Source organism: Heptranchias perlo, chromosome 15, assembly GCF_035084215.1.
Source record: "Heptranchias perlo isolate sHepPer1 chromosome 15, sHepPer1.hap1, whole genome shotgun sequence".
NCBI classification, from domain to species: Eukaryota; Metazoa; Chordata; class Chondrichthyes; order Hexanchiformes; family Hexanchidae; genus Heptranchias; species Heptranchias perlo.
In genome coordinates this window covers 9,441,899-9,461,678 of record NC_090339.1, presented here as the reverse complement: position 1 = coordinate 9,461,678, position 19,780 = coordinate 9,441,899, and the positions used below count along the sequence as shown (strand labels likewise).

The 19,780-nt window shown below is 41.5% G+C and overlaps 2 protein-coding genes across 8 annotated transcripts in view; one reads left to right on the top strand and one right to left on the bottom strand.

Moving 5' to 3' along the window:
• hdx (highly divergent homeobox) overlaps positions 1–19,780 on the bottom strand; it is a 171,707-nt gene that overhangs the window by 101,267 nt on the left and 50,660 nt on the right. The window contains exons 1-2 of one of the 6 annotated variants that reach the window (XM_067996831.1): positions 10,087–10,254; positions 6,032–6,142 (exon numbers count right to left, since the gene is read on the bottom strand). The exons of 1 other annotated variant lie outside the window; for it this stretch is intronic. In XM_067996831.1, the coding sequence (XP_067852932.1) occupies positions 6,032–6,049 (18 nt within the window). In that variant the 5' untranslated portion in view covers positions 6,050–6,142; positions 10,087–10,254. Of the gene's footprint in view, positions 1–6,031; positions 6,143–9,929; positions 10,013–10,086; positions 10,255–19,780 lie in introns of those variants that run through there. 4 more of the 6 variants (XM_067996835.1, XM_067996832.1, XM_067996833.1 and 1 more) reach the window with 4 other exon arrangements.
• The window catches only part of si:ch211-26b3.4 (connector enhancer of kinase suppressor of ras 2), a 648,212-nt gene continuing 638,554 nt past the window's right edge, over positions 10,123–19,780 (top strand). The window contains exons 1-2 of one of the 2 annotated variants that reach the window (XM_067996824.1): positions 10,123–10,435; positions 16,135–16,261. In XM_067996824.1, the coding sequence (XP_067852925.1) occupies positions 16,246–16,261 (16 nt within the window). In that variant the 5' untranslated portion in view covers positions 10,123–10,435; positions 16,135–16,245. Of the gene's footprint in view, positions 10,521–16,134; positions 16,262–19,780 lie in introns of both variants that reach the window. The other variant, XM_067996823.1, reaches the window with a different exon arrangement.

Here is a 19,780-nt window from a genome sequence, read left to right as displayed (position 1 = left end):
GTGCAGCTCCAACAACACTCAAGAAGCTCGACACCATCCAAGATAAAGCAGCCCGCTTGATTGGCACCCCATCCACCACCCTAAACATTCACTCCTTTCACCACCGGCGCACTGTGGCTGCAGTGTGCACCATCCACAGGATGCACTGCAGCAACTCGCCAAGGCTTCTTCGACAGCACCTCCCAAACCCGCGACCTCTACCACCTAGAAGGACAAGAGCAGCAGGCGCATGGGAACAACACCACCTGCACGCTCCCCTCCAAGTCACACACCATCCCGACTTGGAAATATATCGCCGTTCCTTCATTGTCGTTGGGTCAAAATCCTGGAACTCCCTTCCTAACAGCACTGTGGGAGAACCGTCACCACACGGACTGCAGTGGTTCAAGAAGGCGGCTCACCACCACCTTCTCGAGGGCAATTAGGGATGGGCAATAAATGCTGGCCTCGCCAGCGACGCCCACATCCCGTGAACGAATTTTTAAAAAAATTTTTAAAATGTGCTATATAAAAGCAAGTTTGTTCCTTCTTTCTTTATTTGCAACCCTGAATGCTACTGACGCTTTGTGGAAAATTGTGTGCACGGCATATGCTCAGATCCTGTCGTCCGAGCATGTGCAGTGTGCACAATTTCCCACAAAGCATCACTGGCCGAGACAAAAAAAATAAGTCCAAGCCCAGGCTTTTGGGAAAGGCTGAAGTCAAAACTTTAATAAAGACATTAAAAGACCAGTAGTCAATTTTCATTCTCATGCTGCAGAATTTAGTTGGGAATGAGGCAAAATTTGGTCATGAGGGATCATAAATTCTAGGGGTCCTGCTCCAACACCTTCTTATAGAATCATAAAATGATACAGCACAGAAGGAGGCCATTTGGCTCTTCGTGTCTGTGCCGGATCTTTAAAAGAGCTGTCCAAATAGTCCCACTCTCCTGCTCTTTCCCTGTATCGCTGCAAATGTTTCCACTTCAAATATTTATCCAATTCCGTTTTGAAACTTACTATTGAATCTTCTTCCACCACCCTTTCAGGCAGTGCATTCCAGATCATGACAACTCGCTGCATAAACATTTTTTTCCCTCATGTTGCCTCTGGTTCTATTGCCAATTTCCTTAAATCTGTGTCCTTTGGTTACGGACCCTTCTGCCACTGGAAACAGTTTCTACCTATTTACTCTATGAAAACCCTTCATGATTTTGAATACCTCTATCAAATCTCCCTTTAATCGTCTCTGCTCTAAGGAGAACAACCCCAGATTCTCCAGTCTCTCCAAATAACTGAAGTCCCTCATCCCTGGTACCATTCTAGTAAATCTCCTCTGCACCCCCACTAAAGCCTTGACATCCTTCCTAAAGTGTGGTGCCTAGAATTGGACACAATACTCCAGCCAGGGCCTAAACAGTGTTTTATAAAGGTTAAGCATAACTTTCGTGCTTTTGAACTTTATGCCTCTAATTATAAAGCCAAGGATCCCGGATGCCTTTTTAACAGCCTTCTCAACTTGTCCTGCCACCTTTAAAGACTTGTGCACATACACACCCAGGTCTCTCTGTTCCTCCACCCCCTATAAGATTGTACCATTTAGTTTATATTGCCTCTCCTCATTCTTCCTACCAAATGAATCACTTCACACTTCTCTGCATTAAATTCCATCTGCCATGTATCTGCCCCTTTCACCAGTCTGTCTATGTCCTCCTGAATTTTGTTACTATCTTCTTCACTGTTTACTTCATTTCCAAGTTCCGTGTCATCTGCAAACTTTGAAATTATGCCCCATATACCCACGTCCAGGTCATTAATATATATGCTCTTTGGTAATTGTCTTTTGGATTCATGAGTTAGTTCATGTTGATCCATAAGCTTCCTAATCAGTCCCTCTCGCAGAGATGTGAAAAATGCTGAGCAGAAATAATGGATTTTAATAGATGATCAATTGTTCCAGTTACTAATTGCATTGACGCTTGCAGGTATGAAATTGTCATGTCGCGAACTGTCATGTCATCAATTGTGTTTACAGGTTAAAACCAAGTCCTTCTGTATTTCTTCCCTCTCTGTGCTGTCAGGCTGCTTGTCCAACTTCCTCCAGCTAAACGTCAGCAAGGCAGAAGCCATAATTTCTGGCCTCTGCCACAAACTCTGTACCTTCGCCAGCGACTCCATCCCTCTCCCTAGCTACTGTCTCAAGCTGAATCAGACTGTTGGCAATCTCGGCGTCCTCTTCAACCCCGAGCAGAGTTTCCGACCCTACATCCTCTCCATCAAGATGAAGGTGCGACCAGTTCATTCTGCTTACTACCAGGAGCTAGTGCCAGTTACATGAACTTGTTTGAAATTGGGGAAAGCTGTCTTCCATTTCAAAATCCAAACAGGGGAAGATCACAAGAGTGTTTTTGGGTGGGGGAAAAAAGTACTTAAATGTGATTTTTAAAATTATTATTGAAGTGCTAAATTTACCCTTCAATTAATATTTGAACTTTTAACCATTTTGACATTTCAGCATATTAAAGTCCTATATGTTACTGTATAGCATGTGTGTGAGGAGAAAGAACTCACCATGCCACAAGCAAGTCAGGCTGTATGACCCCCTCCTCCACTACAGTAACTTGACCTAATGTTTTGTTAATAGCAGCAAAAAACAAACACGTTTTCCACTACAAACAGTAAATTTTGCATAATCTGCCTTTTTTTGGAAACCTTCCATTTTTGCTGGACTTGTTTCTGAAAAGTAAAGTGTCACAGGTAACTATGGAAACTCACTTTGCTCCCCACCCTCCTCATACTGATAGTGCAGTGGTTTTTCCAGTAGAAAGAGAATCTGTTTTTTTTAAACACAACTCCCTGATCTCCTGTGGCAGTTCCCACACCTCACCCGATTGCATTTTCGTCATTCTGTCACCGTGACCTCTTGGTGTCTCTATCTCTATTTCCTTTCACCAATCTCTTTCATCCATCTCCCCCAATCTCGCTATCTCGTCCTGAACAAATATTTTGTATCTGTCTTCAAAGTAGAAGACACTAATAACATACCAATAATAGTAGAAAATCAAGGGGCAAAGGAGAGGGAGGAACTAAAAACAATCACTAGAGAAAAAGTACTAGGTAAACTAATGGGTCTAAAGGCTGACAAGTCCCCTGGACCTGATGGCTTGCATCCGAGGGTCTTAAAGGAAATGGCTACAGAGATAGTGGATGCATTGGTTGTAATCTTCCAGAATTCACTAGATTCTGGAAAGGTCCCAGCGGATTGGAAAACCGCAAACGTAACACCCCTATTCAAGAAGGGAGTGAGACAGAAAGCAGGTAACTATAGACCAGTTAGCCTAACATCTGTCATTGGGAAAATGCTAGAATCCATTATTAGGGAAGTAGCAGCAGGACATTTGGAGACTCATAATACATTCAAGGAGAGTCAACATAGTTTTATGAAGGGGAAATCATGTCCGACAAATTTATTAGAGTTCTTTGAGGAAGTAACGGGCAGGGTGGATAAAGGGGAACCAATGGATGCAGTATATTTGGATTTCCAAAAGGCATTCGATAAGGTGCCACATAAAAGATTACTGCACAAAATAAGAGCTCATGGTGTTGGGGGTAATATACTGGCATGGATAGAGGATTGGCTGACTACCAGAAAACAAAGAGTCGGGATAAAAGGGTCATTTTCAAAATGGCAATCTGTAACTAGTGGGGTGCCGCAGGGATCAGTGCTGGGGCCTCAACTATTTACAATATATATCAATGACTTGGATGAAGGAACAGAGTGTCTTGTGGCCAAATTTGCTGATGATACAAAGATAGGTGGAAAAGCAAGTTGCGATGAGGACACAAAGTGTCTGCAAAGGGATATTGACAGGTTAAGCGAACGGGCAAATATTTGGCAGATGGAATATATTGTGGGAAAATGTGAAGTCATCCACTTTGGGAGGAAAAATAAAAAAGCAAAATATTATTTGAATGGAGAAATTCTACAAAATGCTGCAGTACAGAGGGATCTGGATGTCCTCGTACATGAAACACAAAAAGTCAATATACAGGTGCAGCAGATAATCTGGAAGGCAAACAGAATATTGGCCTTTATTTCGAGGGGGATGGAGTATAAAAGCAGGGAAGTCATGCTACAACTGTACAGGGTGCTGGGGATACCACACCTGGAGTACTGCGTACAGTTCTGGTGACCTTATTTAAGGAAGGACATACTTGCATTGGAGTCAGTTCAGAGAAGGTTCACTCGGTTGATTCCGGGTCTGGAAGGGTTGTCTTATGAGGAAAGAATGAACAGGTTGGGTCTATACTCACTGGAGTTTAGAAGAATGAGAGGAGATCTTATTGAAACATACAAGATTCTGAGGGGACTCGATAGGGTAGATGCTGAGAGGATGTTACCCCTCGTGGGGGAATCTAAAACTAGGGGGCATAGTCTCAAAATAAGGGGTCGCCCGTTTAAGACAGAAATGAGGCGGAATTTCTTCTCCCAGAGGGTCGTGAATCTTTGGAATTCTTTACCCCAAAAAGCTGTGGAGGCTGAGTCATTGAATACATTCAAGGCTGAGTTTGACAAATTTCTGATCAGCAAGGGAGTCAATGGAAATGGGAAAAGGGCGGGAAAGTGGAGTTGAGGTAAAAATCAGATCAGCCATGATCTCATTAAATGGCGGAGCAGGCTTGAGGAGCCGAATGGTCTACTCCTTCTCCTATCTCTTATGGTCCTGGCCCCTTCAATCTCTCTCATGTCCCCCTTCTATGCCAGCCCCCCATCTCTTTTTCTACCTCTCTACCCCCAATCTCTCTATCTTTGCCTGTCCCCCAAATCCCCCTCACCCCCGCCTCTCCCATTTGCCAGCAAGAGAGTCAAGTTGGGGAAAACATCATTCAATTTTGTCACTGATTTTCCAGGAATAAAATTGGGAGCTTCACTGACTCCGCCTTGGGTAAGTGTCGAGTCATACCAAGGTATGGCTTGCTAAACCCATTTCTCTCCATCCCGCAGTCCCCTTTTACACCACCTGGCCCAATGAATTTATTTATTTTTGCTAGCGCTGCATTTATGAATTTGTCCTATAAATTGGAGAACCTCATACTTCTAAGATTGTTTGATAAAGTGCCATTTTGTGGGGAACTGGGTGGTGCAATGGGTCAGACAGTGAGTCTTTCTGGAAGTTGAGTTCAAATTCAGCCCAGACAGATGGGATGAAAGTGTCACCCTAAGGGTCCTATGTGAAATGAGTTTGGGCAGTCTCAATCCAGTGCCGAGTGAGTTTCGTTGGCCTACTGTACAAAACTACCTTTAATTTGGCACTAATGGACAATGTCACTCAAACAGAATGGTTGGTGCAGGAAACAGAAATAATGCCACACTGGTGCAATAGAGGTTGCACTGCTGAGATTGAAGTTAAGGCACATTGATTGGGGCAGAGTAGTGAGAGCTTTTCTCTGTGTTCTAGCTGTGCTATATCTGACCTAAGAGTGATTGATGCTGTCACAGGGTACCTGAAATGAAAAGTGCTCCATTCTCCAGCAGTAATATCTCTCACTCGATGAGCACAAAAATAAAATGTTTGCAGACCTCCCAATTATTGCATCTTTAAGGCTGCATTTAGACTACACCATGGCATCAGTGTGAAGCAAGCTGCTTTGCACTGATGCTAACATTATAGTAAAACGTTATTGTAAAACGAAACCTCTTCATAGTGATACTGTAGCTGTCGTGTAAATGCAGCTTAAGATAACAGAAAGGTGCTTGTGTCTCTTGTTACTCTGCACAGAATGCAATAGATCTTTTAATGCTTAAGATTTATCACCTTATATTGTCATCTGAAATACTGTCCATTTCCAGCTTCCAATAATATTTTCGTTTCCAGTTTTATACAACAAGCCAATGGGAATAAGACTTATTTTACACTTTTACAAGTTTTGGGTGACTTGGCATGGGCCATGCAAGCCCAGATTATCTTGCATCTACCCCACCATAACAAAATACCTTATGCAACACTGTCATGTTTACCTGGTCACATTTTGTATCAATTCAATCATACCTGTGGACAATCCCCCATTCTGATTGGCTCCCGACCCTCCTGTCACATTCGATCGAGGATAACTTTGCAAGACAAGACTGCTGCTCCACCTCGCACTGCACGGTTCCTCAGCTGGAGGCGAAACCAGTGGTTTTTAAATACAAAAAATACAACTGGTTTCTTCAAAGGAGTCATGTTCAACATTTTTAAAGGTATGATTGAATAGTAACACGAATTTACACACGTAATCCGCTGGGGAATTGAAGATGGGCCATTTAATTTAATAAAAGAGCACAGTCAGCCTATTTTCCATAGCCCGACAAAGCACACAAATTTATTTTTATTGCTCAATTACTGTGGCGAAGTGCAAACAAGCACGTCACTCTTTTGGTTATCTGTTGAATGTTGCAACTGCACTTTTACCTACTACTACATATTCCAACAGGTGTCTACAGGATTTCAAATAGCTGTCATGAAAGCTTACAAGGCTGTAACCACAACAAAGAGTTCTAGACCACAGTAGGGAACCTGTTTTATCATTCTGCCTTCAGCACAGAATTTCTCAATGTTTTGAAGAAAAATACCAGAATGGAAATAACTTGAAATCACCCTGGCAGATTCAGTAATGTTAATCAAGCAACATTAGTGTCAGCACGCGCACGCACACGCACACACACACACACACACACACAGTCAATGGTATTAACATTTTAATGCTTAAATTCTCCATTTAAAGTTTAGTGCTTAATTCTCTCGTATACTGAGAGTCAAATACAATACACCTATTTCTATTACACTAATATATTGCAACTACCTGAACACTTAACAATTTACAGATGCTATTATATAGTCAGCCTACTCTTAAATTGCTCAGTTGAAGTTATCAAATGATCTGACAATTCAAAACTTGTATCAGTGAACTCTCACTTTGCTGTGTTATTTACATTGCTTAATTCAAATTAAGATAATTCAAATTCTTTCAGTGCAAAAAATGACTTGTAATTATCAATAGACTATATAATCCGAAGCTTCAAAGAACATATCTATACCCCATTTTCCACATGGCCATACAAATAACAGGATCAATTTACTCTATATGTACAAACATGGATAAATACTTCACAGTATAGAACCATACAGACCAGGACCCTAAGGTCCTTCCAATTTTACTGAGTTGGCTGATTTCAGCTAAGGACACAGTGGGGAAATACAATTAAGTTCAGTGTCCAATGGCTAGGAGCAGAAAAGCCATGCTGGAAAGATAATCTGTGATGCCCTCACCATGGGGGGGGGGGGGGGGGGGGGGGAAGAGAAAGAGGAAAAAATTGGAACTTGAAAAAAATATATATATTATTTTTCATATGTTAAACAGTACTTAGCACCAACACACTGTTCCAGAATGGTTTTGGAAACATTTAAGGTTCAACCCAAAACCATGTAAGAAGCATTTCACTGGCAAGAGAAAGGTCCTGGAAGGGAACCTGCATTGGAAACAAGGAGAACTAGTTCTTGTCACTGTTCTAAGATGCACAGCAAACCTCCCTGCTCCCAAGTCAGACATGCGCATGCCCAACACTACACTGAATAGAGTGGTAGACAAGTTTTCTCAAGCACAAGAAAATGATAGGGAAATGTGAAAACACAACAGGTTCTAATACCCCTAACAAACTTGACTACTTCAGTTTTGAACATTCTTCTGTCATTGTGCAATAGATTACAGATTCTATCCTCACTCAAGTAAAAGAACTGCTGCCAATTCTATAGCAGGGTCCTAGCCACTGTAATTGCCAATTACTTTCTTTAAAATATAAGCAATGGTTTTGGTACAGGGCTTTGAGAGGGATTAATTTCTTTATAATTCAGATTTTTTTTTAAAAGTGTAGTGCACAAGGCGCTTCAAGAACATTAAGGTGGGGCTGGAGAACGAAGACAGTTTAGAAGGATCAAGTTCAGTGTTGCACTGAACTGTGTTGTGCTGCATGTTAAATTATGTTGTGCCATGTAATACTGTATTCTGTTAAATTACATTGTGCTGTATTAAACTGTGTTGTGCTAAATTATATTTTATTGCACTGTTAAATTGCATTGTATTTGTTGCAATGGATTATATTGTGCTGTTTTATATATTAGAATATATTATGGTGTTATATATTAGATTACATTCTGCTGTTATACATTTGGTATTATCTTGCATCATGTTATTTTATACAGTCCTCGGTTAGATTATGTTGTGCTGTTATAATATTGCTATATTGGGTTATTTTATATTGCACTGTTATAATAGATTGTACTGTTAGATTATCATATTGTGTTACATTATATAATGTTATATTGTATTGTTATATTAAACTAAATTGCTGTTACTTTAGATTATATTGTGCTTGTGTTGTGCTTCATTAAAGTTTAAGTCCTGTTATATTGGTTTACATTCCACTTATATTAGGATATATTGTGCTGTGTTATATTAGTTTGTACTGTGCAGCGTTACAGGAGATCGGATTGTGCTTACATTAGTTACTTTAGTGTTATACTGGAATATATTTTGATGTATTATATTATATTGTGTTAAATTATTTGACTGTTACATTTCATTATTTGGCTATGTTACATTATTTGGCTGTGTTACAATAGATCCTTCAGCTGTGTTACAATAGATTATTCGGCTGTTACATTAATCAACCGCGTTACATTAGATTATTTTGCTGTGTTGCATTAATCGGCTGTGTTACATTAGATTAATCGACTGTGTTACATGACATTATTTAGCCGTGCTGGGTTACCTGGTTTGGCAGTGTTGCTTTTCTTGATTTGGCAGTGTTGCGTTAACTGATTTGGCAGTGTTGCGTTAACTGATTTGGCAGTGTTGCGTTAACTGATTTGGCAGTGTTGCGTTAACTGATTTGGCAGTGTTGCGTTACATTGTTTGGCAGTGTTGCGTTACATTGTTTGGTAGTGTTGCGTTACATTGTTTGGCAGTGTTGCGTTACATTGTTTGGCAGTGTTGCGTTACATTGTTTGGCAGTGTTGCGTTACATTGTTTGGCAGTGTTGCGTTACATTGTTCGGCAGTGTTACGTAAACTGATTTGGCAGTGTTGCGTTACATTGTTTGGTAGTGTTACGTAAACTGATTTGGCAGTGTTGCGTTACATTGTTTGGCAGTGTTGCGTTACATTGTTTGGTAGTGTTGCGTTACATTGTTTGGCAGTGTTGCGTTACATTGTTTGGCAGTGTTGCGTTACATTGTTTGGTAGTGTTGCGTTACATTGTTTGGCAGTGTTGCGTTACATTGTTTGGCAGTGTTGCGTTACATTGTTTGGCAGTGTTGCGTTACATTGTTTGGCAGTGTTGCGTTACATTGTTCGGCAGTGTTACGTAAACTGATTTGGCAGTGTTGCGTTACATTGTTTGGTAGTGTTACGTAAACTGATTTGGCAGTGTTGCGTTACATTGTTTGGTAGTGTTACTTTTCCTGATTTGATGTGGAGATGCGGTGATGGACTGGGGTTTACAATTTTCCTGATTTGGCAGTGTTACATTAGCTTTATACAATGTTGCCCCATCGTCCCCTCCCCCACACGTGACGCCAGTCAGATCCCCAGCAGACTGCCGTACTGCGCATGACTGGAGTCAGCGCCTGGGCCGTTCCCGTGAAATCCTCCCCCCCCCCCCTCCTCTCCTCTCCCCTCCCCTCCCGCGCCAGCGCGTTGAGGAGACAGAATCCGCCAGGAAATTAGCAGAGAGTTTAACAGTGAGGGAGAGTGTCCGCCTTGCTGCGTGGCGAGGAGACCGGGGGAGGGGAGAAGGACAGCACCGCCGCCGCCGCCGACGGGGTTGCTAACGGAAAGTTTGCGAGCGGCCGCGCCATTTTACTTGAATTGGAAAGTCTGAACTTGAATATTCAATTCATGGATGACCTACCAGCAGCCGGCGGGCAGGCCACGCTAAACTGCAACTTTAGCCACTTTTACCGATCCTCCTGTCCACTACCGGGACCCAACAAGGGGGGAGGAGGAGGGGGGGGGAAAAATCTCCTTCTAAATTCAGTTGAATTCACGGTAAAATCAGCTGCGCGTACCTTCAAGCCCTGTAAAAATCAGAAGAATATCAATTCAGCAGAATTCTCCTGCTCTCCGAGCCAGACAATAAAATCAGCCACGTCCAATCACACCTGCTCTCATGATCATGACGTCGGAGTCGACAGGAGCCAATGGCCAGCCCGACTTCTGCCAAAACCAACGGCTGCCGAATTGTGGAGCCGCTCCAGCGCCAACTGCGCAGGCGCGGTCGGAAACCCCAGCGCTCGCTCTCCAGATCTCGCTCCATGGCAACGGCGCCCGGCCGGAAATCCCGCCCTCTTGCCTGGCAACGGGTGCGGAGCTTTTACACCTGAAAGCGCCCGTGCTGGAGCGCCCGTTATTGGAAAGGTGATTTAAATGATTGTTGTTGCATCTTTCCTTATTAAATCCACGCTATTCGACACTTGCCCTACAGGGTGGGAAAAATCATGAGGTAATGATTGAAGAATGTAGTGAAATGATAAGATTTGAGGCGAGTCACGTGACATTAACTCCACCTCCAATACTGCTTTTCCCACTAGCTTTTCTTTGCCCTGCATAGCTCTTTTCTGCGTTTAACCTTATCTTCGCTATGATTTTTACACGTTCCCTTCGCTTTAACCCCCCCCCCTACCGTAATAGACACTGTTTTAGAAGAAATTGCTCTTTGTTGTCAGCAAAGTGTGAAAGAGAAGATTGTCGGCAGAGAGCAAAATCGTGCACTAGTTGCCCCTAAATTTTGCAAGCTGGCCTTTTTACGGTATGCAGTACTGCTTTAAACCCAAACTGCGGGCAGGTAGCCTCTTCACTACTTTCAGCGACTTTACTTCGCTGAAAATAACTTGTCTGCCACTAGGTGAAATATGCATTTTTATATTTAAAAAAAAGACTGAAGAACAGAATATTAGGCCATTATAGGTTTTTAGAACTTTTTTGTCAAATTGTTTATTTTTGCAGTATTTAAAAGTTTTCATTTGCCTTCTTGTAATAGCAAATAGCTGACTTATTTTGAAATTTTATTTTTAGGATGTAGAACTAAACAGGTCACTCTGAGAGGGTGTGAGTGTCGTGAGGGGTGGGATACCAGGAGAGAACTGGAAAGAGCCAAGGTTTCTTTGGGTACAGGAGGCTGGGTAACACTGGAGAAGAACTGAAAGGGATTAGGGAACATTGTGTAGGGCTGGAAGGGAAAACAACTGACCAACAGCACAAGGGTTCAGCTTCTCTGGGTGATAGTGGAGCAAATTCCATTGTCAAAATTGCAGATCTTGAGATTGCACTGCAACAGCTGTTAATGCTTAATTATTTTGTAATGCCAGTTACTAATTGAAGAAGACTTACTAACAAAGTCCTGGAATAGTCTTTGTTTCTTTGTTTGCCTTTTAAGATGTATTTTGACTTAATAAATCTTTTTTTATAACTCAAGAAATTGAATCATTTGGAGTGTTCAAACAAAATGTTATTAACACACAGCAGAGCAGTCAGAATCTATAGAGAGAAAAATGTTTCAGATTTCCAGCATTTTCAGTGTTGTTTTATTATACAACATGGCAGTTCTATTGTCTACACCATGCGTCCAGTCTATGAATCTGTTGGGTACAATTTTTGTCAAACATGTTTTAATTTGTAACATTCCCTGTTACATTCCTGTAATTACGTTCTTGCACCATTCCTCCAAACCTGAAATATCTCTGCTTGCTGGTAGAAATTGGGTGTGAAGGGAGAAAGATTGCTGGAGCAAGGCTTTCACTTTATGCAAGCACAAATGACTGTTATGTCGATAGGATGCGATGGCTGTCAACACACTCCAGCAACTGGACAACCTGTGCTTCATGTAGGTTGATTGTGTTAGGAAATGGACAGGCAAAAGAATTTCTGGAAACAAAATATGGAAAAAAAAAATGTGGAAATTGAGAAAAGAAACTACTGGAGTAAGTTGCAAGAAACTGATGAAAGAATTTTTAAAATCTTGCAGGTACATTGGGAGGATTCTGTTTGCTTTAAACTAACATTTAATTATCCAACAATTATTATCAATTTAATATCACAGGAACAGCGTGCTGTGGAAACCTTCGTTTAACCCTTGATTTCAGAATTTTTTCTGCAAAATCTCCTTCCTAGCCTTTAATTAAAATTGACTCCACTGTTGAATAACCAAGATCAATTTGAACAACAGGGATCCTGAACAGGACATATAAATAATTCTGGCCCAATGAATCACCAAATATTTTCTCCTTGCAGTCCCATGATAATGGCACTCCACAGACAATAATTTGTCACCCACAAAATACTTCATAGCAAATTTGATCCATAATTTAAAATTATTTAAAAACTTGCCTTAAAACAAATGATATAAACCAGGATTTGTTGCATACAATATTTACCCAACAAGTAAATACAACTGGTAACTTGATACAAAGCTGCTTGGATATTTGTTTGGTCATTAGATATATACTGTTTTGTATGTGGTGTTAAGTGTATCATTAATCTATTTAGTTCCATGAAAATTGAGAAGCTGTGAAAACTCAATAGGTTATGAACGACTAACAAAGTTGCAACTTTAAAAATGTTTTCACAATTATGTGACGTGTATTCTGATCGCTGTTGCACTATAAGATGGCATAACATGGATGCAAGGGTAATGAAACTAGTTCAAGGTACCAAACATGACATAACTGGGTACGACTTTTACGGTAGCAAATAAAAATATTTAAACAAAGTAAATATCCTGCTAAAGTGTATTACTTCTCAGTAAAATGATCCATTCCTGTATTGTAATAAGACAACATGTTTTATATTCTAGCAAAGCCCCCTCTCCAAGCACTGAGACTTGGTGACCAAAATGTTGATGCTTGGCAGTGGCAACAGTGTAATCATTCAAACTTGAAATACCAGTTATATTTAGTTCCATATTGGTGTCACTCATTGTCAGAGGGTGTGTTGTTTTATAGCAGTAGGAGATTGTATGATGTAATGCACATTGTATTAGGTGTGTCAGGAGAGGAGTATTAATATTTTGATAGCCTTTTCCCAATAAATGTAAAGGGAGTGCCTTGAGTAAAGCTGTCTGTTGCTGATGTGCAGTGTGGTTAACCTGGCCATTCTTTTGAAAGCCAAACTGACCAGGGCAGAAATTTGATTTAGTGGCTTAATTATTCCTTTTGGGGAGGTGCGATAAATTAGAAGTTAATAGCTGTTGCTTGAGGAAGATTGTTTAAAAACTTCATGTTCACTGGTAAGTTCCCTACCTGTTCAGTTGTGATTTTGTTTTAACTGTCCTGTGAACTAGGAATTTGAGCCAATTAGGTGCAAATGTGAATACACTGTATGGCACTTTCAAATGTGACTGATGTTCCAAGTGCAAGACTTCTGATGCATACTCGTTGATCTCCTATTGTGTTGCACATTGCTATCAAGACAAGTGTAGTGTTCAAACAGAGTGGGACTAGATGGAGGGGGACTAATCGGACTAGGGCACGCAGATGCAATTAAGTCCCCATTTTAAAAACGCTTTGGGAGTGAAGACCAAGTGGAAGGGGTTGGGGGGGGGGGGGAAGAGGAGAAGAGGGGAAGAAGTGGAGGTACGTTGGAACAGTGGGAGAGAGGGAACAATATCTTATTCAGGAGCATACCCGCACAGCCCACCATTACATGTGTAATTAGATAAAGAATCCAAGGAAGAACTTGCATTTTATAACACCTGTTGGGCCGTTCTGATGTCCCAAAAGCTAACAAATTACTTTTGAAGAGATGTCACTTGATTTGTAGGCAAACATAGCAAGGCCCCAAAAATTGCAATGAGCTAATCATCTTCCAGCAACAACTATTAGCTTCTAATTTATCCCACCTTCCCAAAAGGAATAGTTAAGCTAGTAAATCAAATTTCTGCCCTGGTCAGTTTGGCTTTCAAAAAGCAGGACAAATCCAATCCAGCCAATTACTGCCCCATCAGTTTACTCTCAATCATCAGCAAAGTGATGGAAGGTGTCATCGACAGTGCTATCAAACGGCACTTACTCACCGATGCTCAGTTTGGGTTCCGCCAGGACCACTCGGCTCCAGACATCATTACAGCCTTGGTCCAAACATGGACAAAAGAGCTGAATTCCAGGGGTGAGGTGAGAGTGACTGCCCTTGACATCAAGGCAGCATTTGACCGAGTGTGGCACTAAGGAGCCCTAGTAAAATTTGAAGTCAATGGGAATCGGGGAAAACTCTCCATTGGCTGGAGTCATACCTAGCACAAAGGAAGATGGTAGTGGTTGTTGGAGACCAATCATTTCAGCCTCAGGACATCGCTGCAGGAGTTCCTCAGGGCAGTGTCCGAGGTTCAACCATCTTCAGCTGCTTCATCAATGACCTTCCCTCCATCATAAGGTCAGAAATGGGGATGTTCGCTGATGATTTCAGTGTTCAGTTCCATTCGCAACCCCTCAGATAATGAAGCAGTCCATGCCCGCATGCAGCAAGACCTGGATGACTTCGAGGCTTGGGCTAATAAGTGGCAAGTAACATTCGTGCCAGGCAATGACCATCTCCAACAAGAGAGTGTCTAACCACCTCCCCTTGACATTCAACGGCATTACCATCGCCAAATTCCCCCAGCATCAACATCCTGGGGGTCACCATTGACCAGAAACTTAACTGGACCAGCCACATAAATATTGTGGCTACAAAAGTAGGTCAGAGGCTGGGTATTCTGCAGCGAGTGACTCACCTCCTGACTTCCCCAAAGTCTTTCCACCATCTACAAGGCACAAGTTAGGAGTGTGATGGAATACTCTCCACTTGCCTGGATGAGTGCAGCTCCAACAACACTCAAGAAGCTCGATGCCATCCAGGACAAAGCAGCCCGCTTGATTGGCACCCCATCCACCACCCTAAACATTCACTCCCTTCACCACCTGCGCACCGTGGCTGCAGTGTGTACCATCCACAGGATGCACTGTAGCAACTTGCCAAGGTTTCTTCGACAGCACCTCCCAATCTGGCGACCTCTATCACCTAGAAGGACAAGGGCAGCAGGCGTATGGGAACAACATCACCTGCATGTTCCCCTCCAAGTCACACACCATCCCGACTTGGAAATGTATCGCCGTTCCTTCATTGTCGCTGGGTCAAAATCCTGGAACTCCCGACCTAACAGCACTGTGGGAGAACCTTCACCACACGGACTGCAGCGGTTCAAGAAGGTGGTTCCCCACCACCTTCTCAAGGGCAATTAGGGATGGGCAATAAATGCTGGCCTTGCCAGCAACGCCCACATCCCATGAACAAATAAAAAAAACAGCTGGTTTTTGGTGGTGTTGATTGAGGGATAAATATAAGACACTGGACGAAGTCCCTGCTGTTCTTCGAATAGCGTCATGGGATGTTGTATGACCTCCTGAGCAGGACTTGGTTTAACTTCTCATTTAAAAGATGGCACCACCAACAGTGCAACACTCTCCCACTACTGCACTGAAGTGTTGGCTTAGATTATGGGCTCAGGTCTCAGTGGGGGTTAAACCCACTGACTCAGGTAAGAGTGCTGCCAACGGAACCAAGCTGACAGAGTATCTATTAATAGTATTGTTCTGCCCTAGAACCTCCATCTTTGAACTGGCCTTGTGGAAGCAATAGTTAAATTGCTCACAGAAGCAATAGTTCAATTCTAATTAATAAATCAATGTGTTTGAATGTGGATATAATTGAATTAATACTGGGTTCTGATTAGTAAAATTAACATTCCTCTTCGTTTAAGTTTTACAATTGTATCAGACTACTTGCTTTATTTACCATGGTCTTGTAGCCCACAACACAATCAGACTTGTGCAGCAGAAAAGTTGAGTCCTACTTTACAACGTCTTCTGCGAAAGTTCTTCATAAGAGATCCAATCACTTTATTTTAACGTTGGCTGACTGTGGCTTGGCCCGGGAATTTGGGGCATTTTAACACTTTGACTAAGAGCATCATTACTTATCTCCACACGGTCGACGTGAGCATCAAATGCTTAGATATCGTTATCTCCGAGACGGAGCAATGTTTCAGAATGTCTCCAGCCAACCCTGTGTTTGTTCCTTTTCAGAGATTAACTGTAGCTTCAAAGAGCTGGGAAATTCTTCACAGAAAAGTTGCACAAGACGCAGAAGCGTGCCATCCTTTCTCAAAAACGAGGGACAGCAGCACAAGGACCTAGATGTCTGACTTGTACAGTGAGTAGGAGCGAATGACAGTAGAATAGTGGTGGTGCAGAATGGTCGTAAGCCGACTAGTGGGGAAGCCTTGCTTGGGAGCGGGAGCCCCAACAGCCCACAGAAGGGCAGCGTGGGGCCCAAATTATCACTTCTCCTGGAATTTTGTAATATGGCATCAAAATAATTATTTCATTATATTCATCTCTGAACCACGTGATTATTGTTATTGTGTCCCACTGATGTTTCTCACACGGAAGCCTAGATTTTCCGACCGGCACCGGTGATAAAACCATTTATTTTAAATGGGTTGCTGCCAGTATTAGAATAACGTTGATTGAAAAATCTAAGTATTAGCATCAAAGCTGAGCCATCGCAGGGATTGTGCACAATTAAAAAAATTACATTTGAAAAAATCAAGTAGTTGTGACTAAGTACAGAGGGTAATTTGATTTCCAGTTCAGATGTCACCACTTGAGCTGTGCTGTCGGTTTGTAACATTGTCTGAACCTTCCAGTTAAATTACAGCTATACTGTATGCTTCAAACTGTTATTACTTACTCCCAACAGTGTATATAAAGTAAGGTATTTCAGTATCCGTGTTTCCTTTGTTGTCCTGAAACACAGTTTACCTGATGCTTCGTTGTCTTGAATGCAGATTGGTGCTCGAGTCAACAATAATATGCTGCTAAATAATATATCACGTATGCTTTTCAAAATGAGGGATGTAACTTTTGGGGCATTAGAAAAAATATTTTCCTCCATGTTCATACAGTGCTAGCATCATTCACCCCCACCTCAAGTCATAGTATAAGGTGAAGAATAAATCTCCACTGCACTGGCCCAACAGCGCTCAGGAACCTTAACCATTTGGTTTACCAGCATGGTATATTCACTTAATAGACCTGTTCTTGTGACCTGTGTGAGACTGTCATATGGTACCAGATTACAAGTGTCAGCTTGGCTCATTTGTAGCAATCTTGCCAATGGGTCAGAAGCTCATAAGTTCAAAGTCCACTCCAAGACTTAATCTTGGCCAACATAATCTTGGCCAACACTTCAGTGCAGTACTGAAGGAGTACTGCATTGTCAGTGGTGCCGTCTTTCTGATGGAGTTTAAACCGTGGTCCGATCTATCTGCTCAGCTGGACGCAAAAGATCCCACTATTTGAAGAAGAACAGGGGAGTTCTTCTGGTGTCCTGGCCAACATTTATCCCTCAACCAATACCAAAAAAAACCTGGTAATTTACTTCATTGCTGTTTGTGAGATCTTGCAGTGCACAAAATGGATGCTGTGTTTGCCTATGAAACAACGATGACAACACTTCAAAAGTAATTCATTGGCTGTAAAATGCTTTAGAATGAGGGCATGAAAGGTGCTTTATAATGGAAGTCTATTTTTTCGTATGGGCTGTCATGTATCATTGGGAACTGGATTGAGATCATCCAAATTAATTTTAGTTAGCACTCTTGAGCTGGCAGTGAAATAAGACTTTGATTCATTATGTCCCATCTAGATTCAAAATAAAAAGACACTGTATCACCGAGTTGCCCAATATGTTTTATCTTTGTAGAAAAAAACTAGCCAACCACTACAGAGTTAATGTATTTGCAAGTCCCATAATAGCAAGTTGTGAAATGGAATTGAAGAAATCTGGTAATTTGCAGACTAGCACCAGAAAATGATCATGAAAGCCCCTGGATTGTTGTAAAACCCCAACTGGTTCACTAATCTTCTCCAGGAAAAGGAATCTGCCACCCCTACCGAGTCTAGCTTACATGAGACTCCAGTCCCATATTGTGTGGACTTTTAATGCACTAAGGATGGCAATAAATACTGTATTGCCAGTGTCATCCACATCCCCAAAACAAGTATGATTTTTAAAAATTGCAAAGTAAGGAGATGTAAGGTGTTAAAACAAGAGTGGTGACCAAGTTTGATGTACCATACCTCTTTGATGAATAAAAAGAGATCCAATATGACATTTTTCACTTATTAATGGAGTCTTGAAGATGGCGCAATTAACCATAACATGCAACATGCCAACAACTGTTTGCTGGTGATCTCATTGCCTATGTTAAGCACTTGATGAACACTTTGGTGAATCATTGGTCATGGCCTTAGATGTCTCCAAAGCTTTGGTTGGGGTCTGGCACAGTGTACTTCTAAACAATTGACCATCATATGGTCTTACACAAAAGCTAGGTTTAAGGCTATCTAGTTTCCTCTCAATTCACTCTATCTATACTTATCCTCTTACTCTCTCCACATTAATGTGGGCTCCACCAGGGTTCTGTCCTCTCTCCCCCTCTGTTCCTTTTCATTTGATGATCTCCACTCATCATCTAATCCTGCTCGTTCTTTTGCTAATGATTCAACTTCAAATCACCTACCTCCAGAGTTCACAACATCCATTCTTCTCAGTGCAATAGCTGAATCACTACATCTTGAACTCCTCCATGCCTTTAATAAAGCAATGAAAATATTGATTTTCAGTTCTACATGCAGAAACACAGTCCATCTTCACCTCTTAACATTCTTGATATCACTATCTCTTCTGATGTCAAGTAGCACTCCCACATCGCCATTTCAAAAGCTTACTTCAAGAAGCTTGTTTTTTTTTCTTTTGCTCCAAACGCTTGTTTTGCCCTCAACAACTCAATGTTGTATAAATCCCAAGTGCATTGAAGACTTGAGTACTGGTGCTATATTTGGGGAAGCTCTTCCAGTGCCTCTCTTGCACTTTTGAACAGGATACAAGAAAAAAAAGGTTGTCGTCTGATGGGAGATATATCTCGTGTCTCTCCCACGCCCTCTCTGATCTCACTAGGTATGGTATCATGCAGTACGTAGCATTGGTGATATCAAGTAGTTGTTTGGAACGCATCAGTTGGTTTCCTTGATATCTTTGAAGTGAGGTAAAGAAAACTGGCATTTATATAGTGCCCCTCACCTCCTGAGGACACCCTAAAGCTTTTGACGACCAATGAATTACTTCTGAAGTGTCATCACTATTATTTTGTGACCAAATGTTCAATGGTGTCTAGTTTCCGCTGGTTGTCCAAGCTTTAGCTGAGTCTTTTAGGCATTCCACGTGTAATCCCAGAACAAAGTCTTATCCCAAACATTTATCCCTATATTTTACACATTTTTACAATTAGTAGATCAGTGCAACTGCTTTTAGGTTGAAGTTTTTTCTTGGCACTTAAATATATAATGTTAAACCTTTTATATACCTCAAGAGCAAAGAAAACAGCACTTGATGGAATGCAAGTCTCCTGCCTTAAAATGCTTTTTTTCCCAGTTGACTGAAAATCTAAAAATAAATGGGCTAATTTAATGATTATTTTGAACACTCACATGGTTTCAGAATTGTTACAATGAAGCAGTAACAAACACAGTGTCATTTGCTAATCTTAAAATCATTAAATAAACAGACTTCAAATTAGAATGTTACACTAGAGCAGTGGCAGAAATTCCCTCAACCAATACCACTAATAGATTAACTGGTCATTCATCTCATTGCTGTTTGTGGGAT